Raw genomic sequence first — 17,324 nt, 5'->3', positions numbered from 1 at the left:
GTGAGAGGCAAGTGGTCTCACCGACGTTTCAATGAAAATGATCCAAACCCAACTATTTCCTAAATATTTGTCTACATATGCACCCTTTCTATAGTTCTTAGAAAGATGTGGTGGGCTTATTTTTTTTGGGGGGGGGGGTCCTCCGGTTGGTAGCTTTAAAAAAAAAAAAATGCTTGGCCTGGCTTCTTTGGCTGTGAGCTTTCCCTGACTTGAAAGCCAGGAATGGGTTGGTGAAATGGGCACTGATGGTACCCATACCAGATCCTGGTCACCAGCCCTGCCCAGTCTGGGAAAGAGTGAGGCCAAATAGTCCCTGGTGAGCCAGGAAAGAGGGTGTGCACAAGTGTGTGGGCAGGGGCGACCATTCCTAAACTAGACTTGTAGACAAGGGAGAGAGGGAGGAGGAGAGTGATGGGAAGAGGGAAGAGGATGAGGAAAGAGAAGCAGAGAGGCCAGAGTAGCAGAAAGCCCCACCCCACCCCCAACACACAAGATAGTTTTCATTTGTAGCCTCACCGCAGGCTCTCTATCAATTTGTTTCAATGCAAACATTCAAAATATGCTCTTTGGCTGCTGGTGAAAACAATGTGAGCTGCCAGGATCAAACCATCTTTCCAGATGTCTGGTGGTAACCACATTAAACAGGGCAGACTTGTTTACTGTTGTGTTTGGTTAGGGCTTTCCCCCCTTCAGGATTTAAAAAAGCAGCAGCAGCATTGGAGTGGAGCATGGAGCCCAGACTTACATAAGTGGGACAAACTTGTCCACCAGCACGTCAACATAGGAGGGAAGGAATCTGATATTCCCTTAGAAATCTGCTCAGAATTGGCTGGGGTCTTCTTTTTCAGAAAAGACCTTGTGAATGGGCAGTAGCTCCTTATGCAGGGGCTAGTAAACAGCAAAAGGCAGCTGCACTGGTGCCAATTTGAGAATCACAAAGGGGCAATGATGCCTATGTCTATGCATAGGTTGATGCCTCTGCCAGGCCCCTTTCCCTGACTTCCAAAATTGTGAAATTGCTGTAACTTTGGTTTTATAGGCAGAAGCAGAAAATGCTGTCGTGTTCCACAGCTCAGAAGGCCAATCTTCATTTTAATCTACTTTCATATAGAACACTTCCAACAGGAAAGGCAACTGGTACTAAATGGGATTGTGGGGTGTACTGTTGAGGTGATAACTGATCACTATAGTGAACAGGACTGTTAATTGCCAAACCAACCAGAGTTGGAAAGAAAAACCTAGTTATTGTGTTTGCCACAGAGTGCCTTTAGGAGGAGTGGGGGGGGTGGGGGTGGGGGGTTGCTGCTAGCCGCCACGTGTGGGGTGGCCATTAAGGGCCTCTGTGATTGTCCAGCATCAGGAAAGGGGCCTCTTGGTGGTGAAGTTGAAGTCCTTTCTAGCTAAAAGAGGAGCAATGTGGCTGGAGTGCGCGGGTTTCTGGTGAGGTCCCGGTGGGAAGCGGTCTCCCCGCACCCTCCAGAAAGCCCTGTTGTCGTTTGAAGGTCGGTGAAGTCTGGGCAGAAAAGGAAACAATTTGGGGTTTGAAAGGATGTAATTCATTCTTCCTTTCCCTTTAACCTCTTTCCTCTCTGGAAAGCATGTGGAAACGCTGAAGGGAAGAGCAAGAGGGCGGGCAGCCGGGCCGCGGGAAGGAAAGGGTTAAGCCTGATTTCTTTTAATTGAACTCCAGAACTGGTGGCCCCAGGCAAAGGGGGGGGGGGACTGACCCCGCTAGCGGTAACCAGATGTGGCGGTCCCAGGGGAGCCCCGGAGCAGACCCCTGGATTGAGAAGCAGACTGGTGGGGGGAGTCGGCCCGACCCCCATCCCACCAACCACCCCACCCCACCCCCCACGCACACGGAGTCTCAATTGCTGGCAGGCTGCACCCGCCACTCCAGGTCTGGTCACGTTCAGACCCGTGTCTGTATTCGAACCCAAAATTGGAGCTGAATTGATGAGACTAATTTCGAGAGGGGGAGGAAAGAGGGAGGGAGGGAGGCGGGCGAGCGAGCTCTCAGGCTCAATTGCTCCTGAAGAAATAAAGAATTAATGTCACCTTTTTCTCCGCTGTGGACACACTTTTGAATATTTTTCTTTCCGTTTCACTCGGATCTTCTCTGGATTTTTTTTTTTCCCTCTTTCCCCGGGCGGACTCTTAAATAAAAGTGAGACAGTCACAAGCGTGGTCTGCAGAGCGTGGACAAGGTAACCTGTTTTGGAGATTGGGGAGAGGGAGTCAGGCCGAGAACGCCCGGACCACTGAAGGCTGCCCTAACTAGAGCGCGCGGCGGCCCAGCAGGGGAACTGGGAGGTCTCTGGGTGAGCCTGGCCGGACAAGTGGGTCGAGGAGAGGCTGGTCTCCCGGCTGGATGGGGATGACAGCCTGGAGCGCTGGCCCCCTTGCCTCACTCCGGGAGAAGTCTGGGTCTATGTGGCGCTGTTGCGTGCTGCGCTCCGGGGACCTGCTGACCAGCGTGGAGGGAACATCCGCCGTAGTGTCAGTTTCTTGGGGGCCATGGTAGAATTGCCAGAAGGACTCTGGCTTGGTTGCCGAGGCTTGGGCCGTCGGGTCCGGTTAAGCGCGAAGGGATTAACCCAAGAAGACGGGGTAGATTGACCTAGGGTGCCGCGGGTCCCAGTCCTTCGCGGACGCCGGGAGCCGAGAGTCGAGGCGCGCCGCCAGGAGGGCGCCCCTTTCCTAACAATGCACCCGGAGTTGCGCCCCTGACGGCTCAGGTCAGCCTGAAATCGCCCCGAATCCGCGTGGATACGTGGGTGAGCTTCTGCTGGAGTCCGCCTCAGGTCAGCATCAGAGGGCCCGAATGGGAAAATTCTCATTGGATGCACTTTCCAATGGTTGGTTTGCTTCGGTCTGCGTCCGAATCTTCGCAGGAGTAAGCGCCAGGTTCTGCCTGCCCTTCTAAACTCTCCCGCGGTCCTCCCATTCCCAAAAAGTTTGACTCCGGCTGGAAAAAGCATTAATGAACCTATCTGTGGGAAGAAACGGAAAGTGAATGAGTCAGGAGGGCCACCTTCGGCCAACGGCCCCAGGAAAAGGAAAGAAGCCAAAGGCGTATGGTTTTGGATTTGGGGGGAAGGTGATGGGGGCTGGTTGCAGACTGCGGGGAATCAGGGCGCGGACGCTGGGCGTGGACCCCGTCATTGTTCCCAGCTAGCTCTTATCTCCCAGGAGCAAGTATCCTGTGTGCGTAGTGCATGAATGTATCTGGGCATCTCCGCGTATATTTATATAGTGTGTGATGCGAAAAGCAGGACTAGGCGAAGAGAGGAAGAGGGGGTGTGGGGGAGGGAAGACAAGGGAGAGCAGAGGGGAGAGAAGAGAGAGGAGAGCGCGAGGCGAGAGAGAGAGAGAGAGAGAGAGAGAGAGAGAGAGAGAGAGAGAGAGAGAGAGATAGGACTTCCTCCCCGTTCGCAAAGTGAAGTCACTTCCCAAAATTAGCTGAAAAAAAGTTTCATCCGGTTAACTGTCTCTTTTTCGCTCCGCTACAACAACAAACGTGCACAGGGGAGCGAGGGCAGGGCGCTCACAGGGGGCACTCAGGGAGGGCCCAGGGCGCCAGGGAGGCCGCGCCGGGCTAATCTGAAGGGGCTGCGAGGTCAGGCTGTAACCGGGTCAATGTGTGGAATATTGGGGGGCTCGGCTGCAGACTTGGCCAAATGGACGGGACTATTAAGGTAAGCGGCGGGGCATTGGGTGCCGGGCGGCGGGGCCCAGCAGCGCGGTGGGGCGGCAGACAGGCTGGGCGCAGGGCTCCGGGGTCCCGGAAGACGTGGCCTCTCTCCCTTCCTTCCGCGCCCCCGTTTCGCGCGGTCTCCTCCACTGCTCGGATTGTCAGTCCCACTTTCGGGGAGGCCGGACAGGCTCCCCACGGAGGGCGATCTCCCCACATCCCCTCTGCTAAAGGGGAGTCCGGCCCCCTCCTGCCACTCTGCCAGCGGGTCTGCAGGAGCGGGCGGCGGCTTAAAAGCTGGAGACCCCGGGCGCGGATCACAATCAGGGGCGGGAGACCTTCGGGTCTACCATTTCCACCCGGCAACTAGGGCGCCCTGGCTGCTGCGCAGGGCTCTGGCCGCCAGCTTCCTCTAGCCAGAGGCCGAAAGCGGCGGGGGCAGGGGCAGTGGCAACAGCCGTCTCACTCGGGTCCCTGCCTGATGGGCCCCGGAGCGACTAAGTGGATTAGTAGTAGGCGGATGTGGGTGCAAGGGAGTGTGTCCGAGGGTCTGCCTGAGCGGGCTCTTCCTGATGGAAACCCCTGTTTACATGTCAGCGGAGACTGGTTTCCTTTCCCTCTCGCTACTTGTTGCCCAGTTCTCAGCACTCGGCTAGCCGGCTCTCCGGGACTAACGGTCCGGCCTCGCTGCTTCTCGGGCAAGGAATCTCCATCTCCAACCTCGGTCCGCTCAGCTCCTCTGTACCCAGTGCCTTAATCCTTCGCGCCCCGGCAGGCGTCAGCTTCAGGGGACGGGTTCCGGGAGCTGTCTTCTCAGCGAGAGTCCCTCGCCCTTCAGAGACATCCCCCGGCGGTGGTGGCGGGTTCAGAGCCCGCGGTCCTGGCGCCTGCCTTGTCAATCCCAACCTCATCAGCGCCGCCACGCCTGGGTCTAGGTTGCAAAGTGCAGCCTGAGAAACTAGTGAGGGTCTGGGAGCTGTGTCAGACTCAAGGAGAGTTCACTGCTTGCTCCCTCTGAAAGGGGGAAGTGGACCAGGAGCGGAGAGGAGGGACACCCCCTAACGTGACTGGCCTTAGAGAACCTAGGGGAATGAATGGGACCAGAAGTTAGCTTCCAGGCTGCCATGTAATACCAAACAGGCGTTTGTCTGGAAAAACTATTAGGCTGGTGAGGTGAGGAGTGGCAGAGCCCGCCATTCCCCAGGACCCAAAGGAAACAACTCTGCTCAGGGCTGAGTGAGAGGAGGCTAAGGTGTTGGGCTGAGAGAATTCAAGAGATTTTTATCATCTGGGTGGGGTCGTCGTGGTTTAATTTTCTAGGTTTTTTTTTTTTTTCTGAAAGTTTGAAAATGCTGACTTAGGTAAAAGACACCAACCAACTGAAGGAACTTGAAAATCTGTAGATGAGAAAACTGATTGTAATGGGTTAAAGGGAGCCTTTAAGAGTCTCTGGGTTCCTCAAACTAAAAGTGAGTGGGTGAGAGAGGTTACAGTAGAGACCTGGGAGTAGGGGTCACTGGGTCAATTGTACACCTATTTCTCTGTTTCCTTTTGGTGCATGCATGCAAGTGTCCGAATCCCTGAATTCTGTAATGAGATGTTTCATTCTAGACAACCCCCCTAAATTGAAACACTTAACCACTTACCTCAGCAGTGCCCCTCTGATAGAGAAGAGTGGTAAGATGGCTCCAGGGTCTTGATGTGGACACCCTAAGGAGAAGTGAAGAAATATCTTCACAGTGCTCAGAACTCTAAGCAAAGGCCCTGAGCAAGGGGGAGGAAGCTGTGGTCTGTGTACCCAGGATGTGCTAACCTCTTTAGATACACACTTAGGGATTGGCATGGCAGTTAGCGAGAACAGCCCTAGGCAAGGAACCTGGCATTTCATGCCAAAGATGAGAGGGAAGGTCTCTTTTAGGGTACATGGTGGGAGACCCTGAGCCACTCCAAACCCTTTCCATGATGAACCACCCTTATCTCTCAGCCAGGTTACCTGGCTACAGAGTAACCCATAGAGCAGTGGCTTGTCCAGCTGTCTTCAGTCCCCAAGGTTTGGAAGGATTGAGTCCTTAGTGAATAGTTTGATATTTTGGTTATGTGTAAGCCACAGGTACCTGTTCACATGTGACCTTTGAATCTTGGGGTTCCAAGGATCCCACTCCCATGATGGTTTAGTACTGAGCTTGGAGAAGAGTGAACTGGGAGAGAAGCCAACCAATTCTGCTCTTATTGTGAGAATGCACAATCTGTTAAACCTCTTTGAGCTTCATAATCTTTGTAAAAATAAAACAGAGGGACTGCAGTACCTCTGCAATAGGATCTTTCCAAGTTTTTCTATGCCTAGAATATTTTGCTCATATACTAAAATACTTATCTGTATGTGCACTAAGTCCTGTGCTAAACTAGTAGGTCTAAAGACACTACAGAGCAGATCTAATTTGTAGACACTAAACCAGCATGTGGGTTTGCACTTTGAGTGGCTTGAAAAAATCAGCTTTGAGGGATTCTGGGATGTGACTTTATGCACCTGCATATTTCTTCCTCAAACATAAGGCATGTGTATATTTAAAAATGTCTGTGGTTCTCAGCACTCTGGAAGTATTTGATCCAGGATGCCAGGACAGTCTGGATTTCTTCACACACACACACACACAAAAAAAAAAAAAAAAAAAAAAAAAAACCCTTATTTTGTGCATAATTTGCACAACTCCGTGGGATTATAAATTCCCAATCACACTGCACTTGTTGCAAATCCTTTTGTATCATGTTCACTTGTCTTTCAAGAATATCTCCTGGGAAGGCTTTGAGTATCATATTGGGAACACTAAATTTTGTTACTCTTCTTTTGCCACAGTCAAGGTAACCTGTCATACTAAACAACACCCTACCCCACCCCTGTTCCCCACAGTGATATGATCAGTGTTGAAAAGCACGTGGTAATGCTTGCTGCTTGAAGAAATGACCTGGTTTTAAAAACTGTCTCTTAGTTCTAGGCAGGCTTCAGTTGAATCCAATTAATTTCATCCATGGAAACTTAAATGCATTTGGTACCATCAAAGATGTTGATATAATCAGAAAAGAGGTGGACATGGTGAATGAAATTGCGAAGCAGGAAAGGAAGAGTAGACTTGGAGTTTAAGAACCTGAGTTCCTTCTCAGTTCTACTGCTTAGTTTCTAGGTGCCTTATAACAAGGAACTTAGCTCTTTGGGTCTCAGTTTTCTTATCTATAAAATGGGGCCAAAGTGCCTCCTCACACAAGTCACAGTAAGGATGAAATAAAATCTGCTACCTTAGCTGGATACACATTAGTTCAGCTTCTCCTTTGGATTATGGTTTGTGTGGATCTATTGGTCAGAATATTAGATCACAGATCTGGATTAACCAAAATAATGTTTCATTAATTCAATAGATACTTTTGATGTGACTCTTAGGTTCCAAGGCTGTGTTTTATGTATTGTGGATCAAAACTGTCTGGGAGTTTACACCTGAGTGGAGGTGATGGATACACACAGAAATAGATTTATATCTGGACGTTATATATTTTCTGGAGAGCCATAAAGCAGGTTAGGGGCATAGAAAACGATGGAATGGTACCAGCTAGGATGGTCAAAGAGATTGCCTCTAACAGTCCCAGCTGAGCAGAGGTATTATCTGTCCTCATCTTCTATCTCAGAAAGTCATAGCACCACACAATCAGTAAATGATGGGAAAGTAAACTGGGCCAGAAAGACCGGGTCACCTATGGGCTGTGTATACCAGAGAAGAGTCTGCCTCAGATATGCTTGGGAGGGAAATTTAAGGAGAAGTTCTGGGGAAGAAGCAGACAAGTGAGGAATACATAGGCATAGACTTGTTCCTGTCCTCAAGGAGGGGGTGCTGCCTTCCACCTCACCCCCACCTTTTAACCTTCCTGTCATCTAGATTGGAGAGCACTCCAGGCAAGATTTGGCCAGTTTCTCTGTTCCTATGACCCATCCCCAAAGATAATTACCAAGTGGTGAATTCTGTTTTTTTGTGTGTGAATAACTTCCACTAAAAAGCTTCCTTCTACTCTCATTACTATTCTAATTCAAGTTCACGCGGGCTTGCAACTTTAGAACTTTAGGGCATACTTAGCCAGACAGTCTCATTTTATGGGTGGGAAAACTGAGGCCTGGAGTGTTAAATGAAATGTCCAGAATTAGAGAGTTAACCTATTACAGAGAAAGGGTGAAATTTCAGGCCTCCTGATCCAATGGGAGGGTCCTTTCCACAATACCATGATGATATCATTTGATTTTGTTATATTATTGTGAATTTTATAATTCTGGAGGCAGGATATGTGTGAGAGAGAAAGAGAAGACTTTAAAAGAGAAATCATGAAGAATCTGGCATTTGAACTAAAGATGCTTCTGTTAATGAAAAATGCATTAGTATAATCTCAAATTATCTCCATACTTCAAAAAAAATTTCAAAGTTTCAGATAAGATTTATAGAACTGTTTTCCAAAATAAATTCTTTTTTTTTATTATTATTTTGGGCAAAGCAAACAAAGTCTTCATTACCAGGGAACAACCAAAAATATAGTATTTTATTTAAATAATCAATAGACCCCTTTACCCAACGTGGACAGGTAGACTGAATCTTTTTTTAAAAAACTCTTAATAATTGAATATTTGAATTTTAATTAAAATATATTTAATTGTATTAGGATATATCTTATGGATCCATTTTCAAGACTGTGTAGTAAAAAGACCTTGGATAACAATCACATTAGATAAAATACAGGATTTCAATGTCTCCCTTTGTTTGGGATTAATAGTTTCTTATTATTTGTTTTTAAAGGAGGCTAATTTAAACCATTTTTTAAATTATGGTTTTAAAAGGTGACTGATTTAAGCCTTTTTTCTTTTTAGAAACAGAACAATCTAATGCCCTTCCCACAATTTTGAAAAATGTTAATATTATTGAGCTACCAGATGGGATTTCTAGTGAATGGGGTATATATTCTACCTCAAATTTCATAACATATCCCCAGATTAAAAACTCAATAAATCTGAAACTTGATGTATAGGTTTTTAGATTAGAATGGAAAACGTACTATTTTCTTAGTTGAATAATACAGGTACAGAACAATGTTTGTTTTGGATAACATGAATTGCCATAGGACAACATCTATTTGGAAAAGTAAATATTTACACAAATTTGATAATAATTCTTATTCTTATTTCAATTCTTTTGGAAGACTGCACTTAAAACAATCTTTCTAAATCTATCTTTTTTCTTATTGTTTTGAAACAAATTGAGTAGACTAAAGTACATTGGCCATTATGTGCATACACACACACACACACACACACACACACACACACACACACCTCATAAAGCCTTGAACTAGCCCTAATCTCAAAGCTGTGCAGGTGTCTCTTCCTCTGCAGAAGACTACACCCTGTTTCATTTTCTATTGTTTTAATGATTTCATATCTATAGTGTTTATCCCATTTATGTATTGATTCATCAAAAGGATGGATTACCAAGTGATATCACTCTTTTGCATATTATAATTCTGCTACTGATCTGATGAACTCACCAGTATCCTGTTGAGGTATTTTGCCAGAGGCATTCACTGATTCCCATACTGTCACCTATAGGGCCAGTATCTGTGAAGTTTGGTGGAATGAGTGTATCTATGAAATAACCCTTTTCGGTGCAAAATGAGTTGGTCTTAGAGGTATCTGTAACCCCAGCTTCATGGGCAACATAAACTGACAAACCATATTAATGTAATTGCATGATTGTTATTCAGAAACTAAACTAGGTGACTACATTCTATGAGGGGAGGATACTAGCAGCCTACAGGCTGCTGCCTGGGAGACCTAGCCAGTGGGGAAACTGTGCATGTGTGCCCACAGGGTGCAGTGGTGCTATGATAGTCCTGAGGAAGAAAAATGCAATTACAGCTGAAGAGACAGGGAAAGACCTAATGATAGCAGTTCTTCAGGTAGTTTCTTACGGTGTGCAGTGCCCTTTCATGGGCACTCATGCATCTCATCCCTGCAACAGCCCTGAGGGAGGTCATATAACCACATCTCCCTTTTATATGGAAGAAATGAAAGTTCAGAGAGTGTGAGGCAACTTGCCCAAGATTATTGCTAAGAGATGAAAGAGCTGGGTTTCAAGCCCCATGCTTCTGATTGCAGAATACCTGCTTTTTCCTCCTCACACCAGCCACACTCCTCTTGGCTTAGGTGGATCTGGACCTGGGGCTTTGAGGTATGCATACACAAAAAGATACGGTCAAGGGCTTTCTAAGAAGAGTGGAATATTTAGGGTGGGATTCAAGGAGAGAGTGAGATTGGAAAGACTGGATAAAACTAGATTATAGAGGACCTTAAAAACCATAACTAATGATTTGGGTCTTATAAAATATATAAAAAGAATGAATGAAATAATTTTGAATAGAGGCATGATCTACATAGCTGTAGATCCTTAGTACCTGAATCTTTCTACTCTTGTCCTCCCCTTAGGAAATAGAGATGGGGGTGGATCCATTACTTAAGGAATCCATATGAGAAATGACTAGCCATCAGGATTAGAAAACCAGTGATAGGTTCAGACAACCAGAAATGCCATCAGTGCTCTTTAGAGACACCTGTTTAATAAATATGACATGCAGGGAGGGAGGAGAAATCCTATTTTACCAGCTCTAATAAAACTGTGGTTATCATTTTTGCCCCTTCAAATGTGTCTTCTTTCCCAGGGATCTGGGGATTCTTATTCAGCTAGGGTTTTGTTGTTGTTGTTTGTTGTTTTGGCTTTTAGGGATCTAATTCAGGGCTCACACAATCTAGGTAAGCATTCTACTGCTGAACTACACCTTCAGCCCTTGAGCTCTTTTCAATCAGACACTTGGTCCTAGGTTACAACTTTAGTTACTTTTGATAATGAATCAGCAGATATTAGAGATGAAAAGGAAGGTCGTTTCCCTGAAACTAAAATCAATATGGAAATTTAGACAGGTCTGATATTCTCTCATGGGTTGGTTGAGCCCATTGCCTGCCTCAGTTAGAAATACTGACTCTTTGCCCAGAGTGGTGGTGCATGCCTGTAATCCTGGTGATTTGGGAGGCTGAGGCAAGAGAATTGCAAGTTCAAGGCCAGCCTCTGCAACTTATTTCTAAAAAAATATTTTTTTGAAAAATACATAAGGAATAAAAAAGGAAATAAAAAAGATGGACATTTCATCCAAGCAAAATTTAAGAGACTTATCACTATCATTCCAAACTGGTTCAGGATTGAGGGTGTAGATACATTTTCAGATAATTCAGGCCAACTTTATAGCAGTTTCAAAATTTCTCATACCTATAAAAATGAAACAAAACACTGAAATATTTAAGATAGTTCTCATCTCCTGGGAACAATGTATCTGCCATTAAGTATATGAACAAAATCCCAGGGTATGAAAATTTTCAAACCACCTCAAGGAGAATCCTGACTTGAATACTGAAATTCTTTCCCAAGAGCAGGCCCATTTACCCAACCAGTGCTATGTGTCCAAGGTAATGAAAGCCTTTATGTCATATCTCAGTGCACACTTGCAAGAGGCCAGAATTACAGTTGCCAGGGGAGCTTTAACCTTGAATTTCTAGACATGTGTGGGTTTCACATGTCTACTGGAATCTAACATTCCAGTAGCAGAGTCGTTGGTTCTGAATACGTGAGTGTTCATTGATTTTATGTGGGAAGGAGTCTGAAAGTGATTGATTTTTAAATACTCATGTGGCAAAAATGTGAAAACAAACAGGTTAATATTGTAAAATTATTCAGCTTGTGAGTAGTCTTTAAGTTATAAACTGTAGTAATCTGTATAAACGCATATATTTAGATTCAGTCTGCAAAGTCATTTTGTCTTTTGACATTTATCACTTTAATTTATAGTCATTCATTTATTCATACATCAAAAAACTGAATCATACTGCCAAATGTAGTGTTAATTAAAATGTATCCATGTACATTTTAATTAACACCCAAGTGAGCAAGAACAAGGTGTCTCTTCTAGAAGGTAGAACTGCTTTTAAGCTCTGGCTATTGGTGATTCCAAATGAAGCACTGCCAATTGGGGCAGTTTTATTTGTAGATTATAAGGACATTTGGGCACATTTCCCCAAAAGTTGCAGCCACTTGACAGGTTGCTCCTTTGTCATTGATGCTATTGGTGCATTGTATGAACTTTTGTAGAAAGGTAGGACTTTCTGGCTTCTCCTTCAGCTTAAGTTCCTCTATTTATCTATTAACATGGAGAAAAATACCCTAAGTAAAATGGAAAGATAGGGACTAGAGATGTAGCTCGGTGGTAGAATACTTGCCTGGAGCCCTGTGTTTGATCCCTAGCACTGCAAAAATAAACAAAGAGAAAAGATAAATGAGAAACTGCGAAAGACTATTTCTCATACTTAATGTCTTAAACAAAGAAACTACTTACAAATCAGTAAGAGAAAGATCACTTGATAGAAAATAGGTTAAAATGCTTACAGCAATGCTAGAAAAAGAAATACAAATGAAAAGAATCTCAGGTCCATGCATAAAGATATTCAAATAATAAAATTCATACACTTGCGACCTAAGAGGAGAGCAGAGATTAAAACAACTAGATAGTGCCCCATGTCAGAAAGCATGAGAGGACATGTCACTGTCTTACCCTCTTGGTAGGAATATAACTTGGTATAATCTTCCAGAGGGCAACATCTATTTGAGAAGGTAAATAATTATGCAAACTTGAAAATAATGTCAATTCTATCATTGGGGGCTGGATAATGAATGAGGGAAAATTCATACAAGAAAATAACTTGCTAATATTAAACAGAATAAATCAATTGCCATATACACTTATTTATAAAGTTCTCCAAGTATATTATTATGTGAAGAAAAGGCAAATTCTAAAATATATGGTCCCACTTATGCAAAAAAAAAATTTTAACACACATGTAAGATTATGTGCTGACAATTTTTAGAAGGATACATAAGAAACGATTAAAAGTAGTGAGTTACCTCTGGGCATGAAAGAGTAGAATTTGCACATTTTAAGTTTGTGGAGTATTTTATGTTCTTAATCATTGTCACATATTAGTTTTGTAATTAAAAATACAAATACGTAAAAAATAAAGGGTGACTACTCGAAATAGACTATAAAGAAAGTCATTCTATCCCAAATGTGTTGATCATAGTGACTTTTGGATCCTATTGTGTGGTTAAAACAGGGAGAAATAGTCTAGCCAATTCATAGCCTCAGCTTTACCTGGGATTAGATATGGGGTCTTAGGCAAATCACTTTACTTTTTCACTACTCATGTAAATAATTCATTCTGTTAAACGTTTTATTGAGTATAAAATGAAGGCATGATTTCAAAATTTCCTTTTGGCTCTCATGTCCATATGACTGAACATGCACACACATTTTCTTCTTGCATCTCATTTTGGGGTATGGATGCGTGAACCTCTCAGATGTTCTATCTGGTCCTACATGACTCTTTTCCTTCAATCTCAGGGCTACGTTTCACTTGGTGGAGTGACCTCCAAGACCAGTTGAAGGCTAGGGCTCTTAGGAGATGCTTTGTGAATTTCTGGGAGCTGGTTGTCTTCATTGCCAAGTGACACTGGAGCTGTGCCAATCCTTCCATGTTAATGCAAACTAAGAATACGGCCAGAATCTGCTCTGGGGTCTTAGACATTTTTCCAAAATGGGTCTTATTTAAAACCTAAATACATTTGGCCCCAAGCACCTTTCCCCTGGACTTTTAAAAAATCCTGTTTAATTGAAGGGAAATTGAATTTGTCTGGTTTTAATTCATTTACACTTAACTCTTTAAAAAAAAAACTCAATATTTTGAGGACTTATTTGATGTCCAAGAAGAATGTTGAACCTCTTAATGAGTTTTCTGGATGACTTTTTTTTTCTTCTTAAAACAGGAAATGGTGCTGTGCTATGGGCAAACAAAATCAACCCCAAAAGGCACCAGTTCAGTTTGACACTGTATCACCCATCATGTGCATGGGCCCCAGTGGCCCCAGCTAAGGCCTTTTTTCTCAGTACTTCCCTTAGAACAAGAGACACATCTTTCATCTAAGGGAGAATAAAAATGAGGGAAAGTAATCACAGTCATAAGAAGAAAAAGAGCAAGTTCTTTATCTGGCTTTAGTGCTAATATTCTAACCTCTAGGACATTCCCACACTTAACCCTTGTAACAACCATTTTGCACTTCATTTTGGAGACATTTGGTAACTTACCCAAGGATATACATAAGCAAAAAAGTGGGAAAGCAGTAATTTGAACCAATTTCTGTTTGCCTCCAAAGTCCATACAGCTTAGCCAGTGCGCTACGTCACCAGATTGACACACACATACCTCCATGTAGCTTAGATTCCAAACCTGCCCCATCTGTTGAGGAACATCTTAGGTTTTGTTGTTTGGTTTGTCTTTTGGTCTAGTGACCCCCACCCACAGTCTGCACTGGTCAGAGTCATTACATTGTTCAGTGCTCCAGTATCTGTTACTCAAGAAGTCCAGGTAAGAGAACTTAACTGGCTTTGTTCATCTGGCAAGAGACTGTGGAACTAACAGGTTTTGTTTTGCCATAATGACCTAAAGATGTGATTAGAAATTAGTTTTGTAACTCAAAAGAGAATACCATAGTCTTTGACTTGACCCTACTCCCTCATTTACCTTCCTGCCTTTTCTTTCTTTTCTCTCTTCCTCTAACTCTTGCCCTTTTTTAAAATTCTCTTTTACTCATCTATTCATAAAAAATACACACGATTAAAAAAAAAATAACAGATTTGGGAGGTTATGAGAAACACAAAGAAGGGAATGTTCTGCAAGGTTAAAAGGAAATCATCGAGCAAGGCTAACTTCGGGCTCCAGTTTCTCCTGAATAGCATTTCTTGTTATTTCAAGGCTGATTGACTTATAACTGCATCCAAAGCCACCTCACATCAGTTCCTTTTATCAGCCCAAGTGAGACTTCCTGCGGACTGGCCCAGCTTCCTGATGTATTTCCTTTTTCCTTTGGCAGAACAAAGAAAACTATAGCTCCAAGGATCCTTGGGAGCAAACATAATTTAGCCCTAAAGAACCTATTATTTCAAATTTTTCATTCTCGATGTGTAGGCCAAATGCCTGCCTTGGCATTTTTCACAGCGACCTGTGCAGCATCGTAATGAAGCACATGCACAATTATTAGAGGTCAATGAGCCACTTGAACTCATCCAAGTTGTAGTTTGATTCCAATCAAAGAGGGAAAATTAACCCATTCTCCTCATTAACTGTGAATGAGCTCCCCTACTCCACACACACACACACACACACACACACACACACACATCTTCAAGAGTTATTTGGAATAACTTTCTTTATGTGGCTTAATCTTTTATTATCCTAATTTAGCATGACAGATAATTTTAAAAGAAAACCCCTCCCCCAAATTTTAAAAAACACACAGGCCTCTCTCATATAGAGATGTCAACTTATCTGTGGGTTTGGCATTCTAACTCTAAGAACACACAAGGAGGAAAAGAAGCTTCAATGTGTATCCAAAGGTGTCATCAAAGTCAGTAGAAGGAGAAATTCCAGAAATTGGGATAAGGTCATTGCTTTCCTCTTTTGCCTAGAGTGTCCCATATCATTCCATGACATTTGGCCTCACTATCTGCTCTACATATCCTTGGTGAGAGACCTCTGTGAGTGACCCAGAATAGCACATGAGCACTGTTAAGAGAGCTGCTTATACTTCCACCTTATCTTCCAAAGCAACTATGACATGGTGTACATTTATAGTATCCTTCCCCATACTCTTAGAAAGTAAGGACCATTGTACAGGAAAGGTAACTAAGGTTTTGATACAATGTACCCAAAGATGAGAACTGGGTAAGAGACAGTAGAAGAAGAAACCAAGGATTCATACTCTTAAGTAACATTCCACAATAAGAGCAAAGATACCAAGGCTCATTGGACCCACAAGGACTCAAGTTCTGTTTATTCACTGGTCCTGTTTCCTGACCATTGTCACAACACACATAGGGAACTGAAGAGGACACTTTCCATAGGGACCACTTAAGCATCTAAGAAATCACATAGCCATCTGAATGTTATGAAAGTAGCCTTTTCTCTCTACAAGGATCAGATGTGGTATGGGAAAAAATTAAAACTGTAGTATAGCTCTGTGGCAAGAGGCATCTCCAAGAGCATTAATTCATCTTGGTTGATTTCCTACTGATTTCTGCTAAGCCAGGCCTCAATGTTATCATCTCTAGAAGGAAATAAGTTGAAAGGGTATTCTCAGAGGAAAATAACTCAGAAGCTATCTGTTATGAGGGGAGCGTGTGAGGGTGGGCATGGGCCTGGCTGACATGCTCTACCTCATTAATCAGCTTCTGTGATGCTTAAGGCCCATATGCATGAGTGTCATATCATGCTTTTCCTAGCACTGTACTCTGACACCAGTCCTGTACCCAGGTCTATGACTTCCTTGAGCAAATATCAATATACTGTCTCAGGAAACACTCCCCATCCCCCAGGCCATTACTGAGATCTGTACAGAACCATACTCATCCGACCTTGTCCTTCTCCAACATATGAACACAAGTAATCTTGCTCAAACATGAGCTTTAGAGGCTGGGAAAGTAACTCAGAGGTAGAGCACTTGCTAGCATGAATGAGACCCTGGGTTCAATTCACAGTCCTGCAAATACATACATATATAAAATAGTGTTTTCAGTGTGCCAATAGACTTCCCTAGAGGTCAGCAATTTGAAAGTCACCTATGCTTTCTACTCTTTTCTAGTAAGGAGAGGGTGAAAGAGCATTGGGGGACATTTCTGGAAATGTCATTTTAGGAAATGGGCATGTAGGAGTTTTTAGGGTACTTTGAAGAAGATATCCAGCCATGTAACTTTGCTGCTCCATGCTTCTAAGCCATTTATTCTGGATATTTGTGGATATCTACATATTTTTTGGGTGCATAGTGTGGTAAAGAAATTGCCATGATGAACCCTCCCTGCCTTCCCAGACTTTGCCTCCAGAAGATTTTATAGATGAGGCATGGACAGGCAGTGGGGCTGGCCTTAGAGCTCATTGGAAGTATTCATTTTCTTCCCATTAGTGTGGAGTGGGTCTGACCTAGACTCCTCTCTTCCCAGAGCACCCTTTAAAAAAAATTTTTTTTAAACCCTGTGTGTATTTCATGGGAAATTTCACATGCCTGTTTCTGATTCACTTCCAATTAAAGACTCAAAATACTGGTTTTGTAAGAACTCTTTGATGATTCTGATTCTTGTTGGTTCATCTTTTCTTTCCTCCTAAATGTCCACAGAAGTTTAATAAATGTTGTTCAGACATTTGCATGCTTAATTGTTAAAAATAATTGGAAACAGGAGAGAATGTTTTATTAGCATGCACAATTCTAGCACACTTACCATGGGGAGAGAGAGAGAGACAAAGCCCTCAGTTAAGGTGAACTGTGGAACATGGGTGCCATCACCAGGGGCTTATGGGGGGCTCAGATCCTATGGGAAGAGAGCAGGGATTGCTACAAGAAATGTTAGAGTCCCTCTAACTGCACTCAGCATCCATGTGCACTCAGTGGAAGGGTGAAGA

The 17,324-nt window shown here is 43.6% G+C and overlaps 1 protein-coding gene across 3 annotated transcripts in view; it reads left to right on the top strand.

The window, feature by feature from the left end:
• Nucleotides 1-2,154: 2,154 nt before the first annotated feature.
• The window catches only part of Fli1 (Fli-1 proto-oncogene, ETS transcription factor), a 120,373-nt gene continuing 105,203 nt past the window's right edge, over nt 2,155-17,324 (top strand). Inside the window, exon 1 of one of the 3 annotated variants that reach the window (XM_076846180.1) lies at nt 2,155-2,207. Coding sequence is in view for 1 of the 3 variants with exons in the window: in XM_076846179.2 (XP_076702294.1) it covers nt 3,681-3,698 (18 nt within the window). In the remaining 2 variants the exon portion in view is untranslated. Of the gene's footprint in view, nt 2,208-3,054; nt 3,076-3,298; nt 3,699-17,324 lie in introns of those variants that run through there. The other 2 variants (XM_076846181.1, XM_076846179.2) reach the window with 2 other exon arrangements.

Source organism: Callospermophilus lateralis, chromosome 2 (genome assembly GCF_048772815.1).
Source record: "Callospermophilus lateralis isolate mCalLat2 chromosome 2, mCalLat2.hap1, whole genome shotgun sequence".
NCBI lineage: Eukaryota > Metazoa > Chordata > Mammalia > Rodentia > Sciuridae > Callospermophilus > Callospermophilus lateralis.
This window is presented reverse-complemented; position numbering and strand designations above follow the sequence as displayed.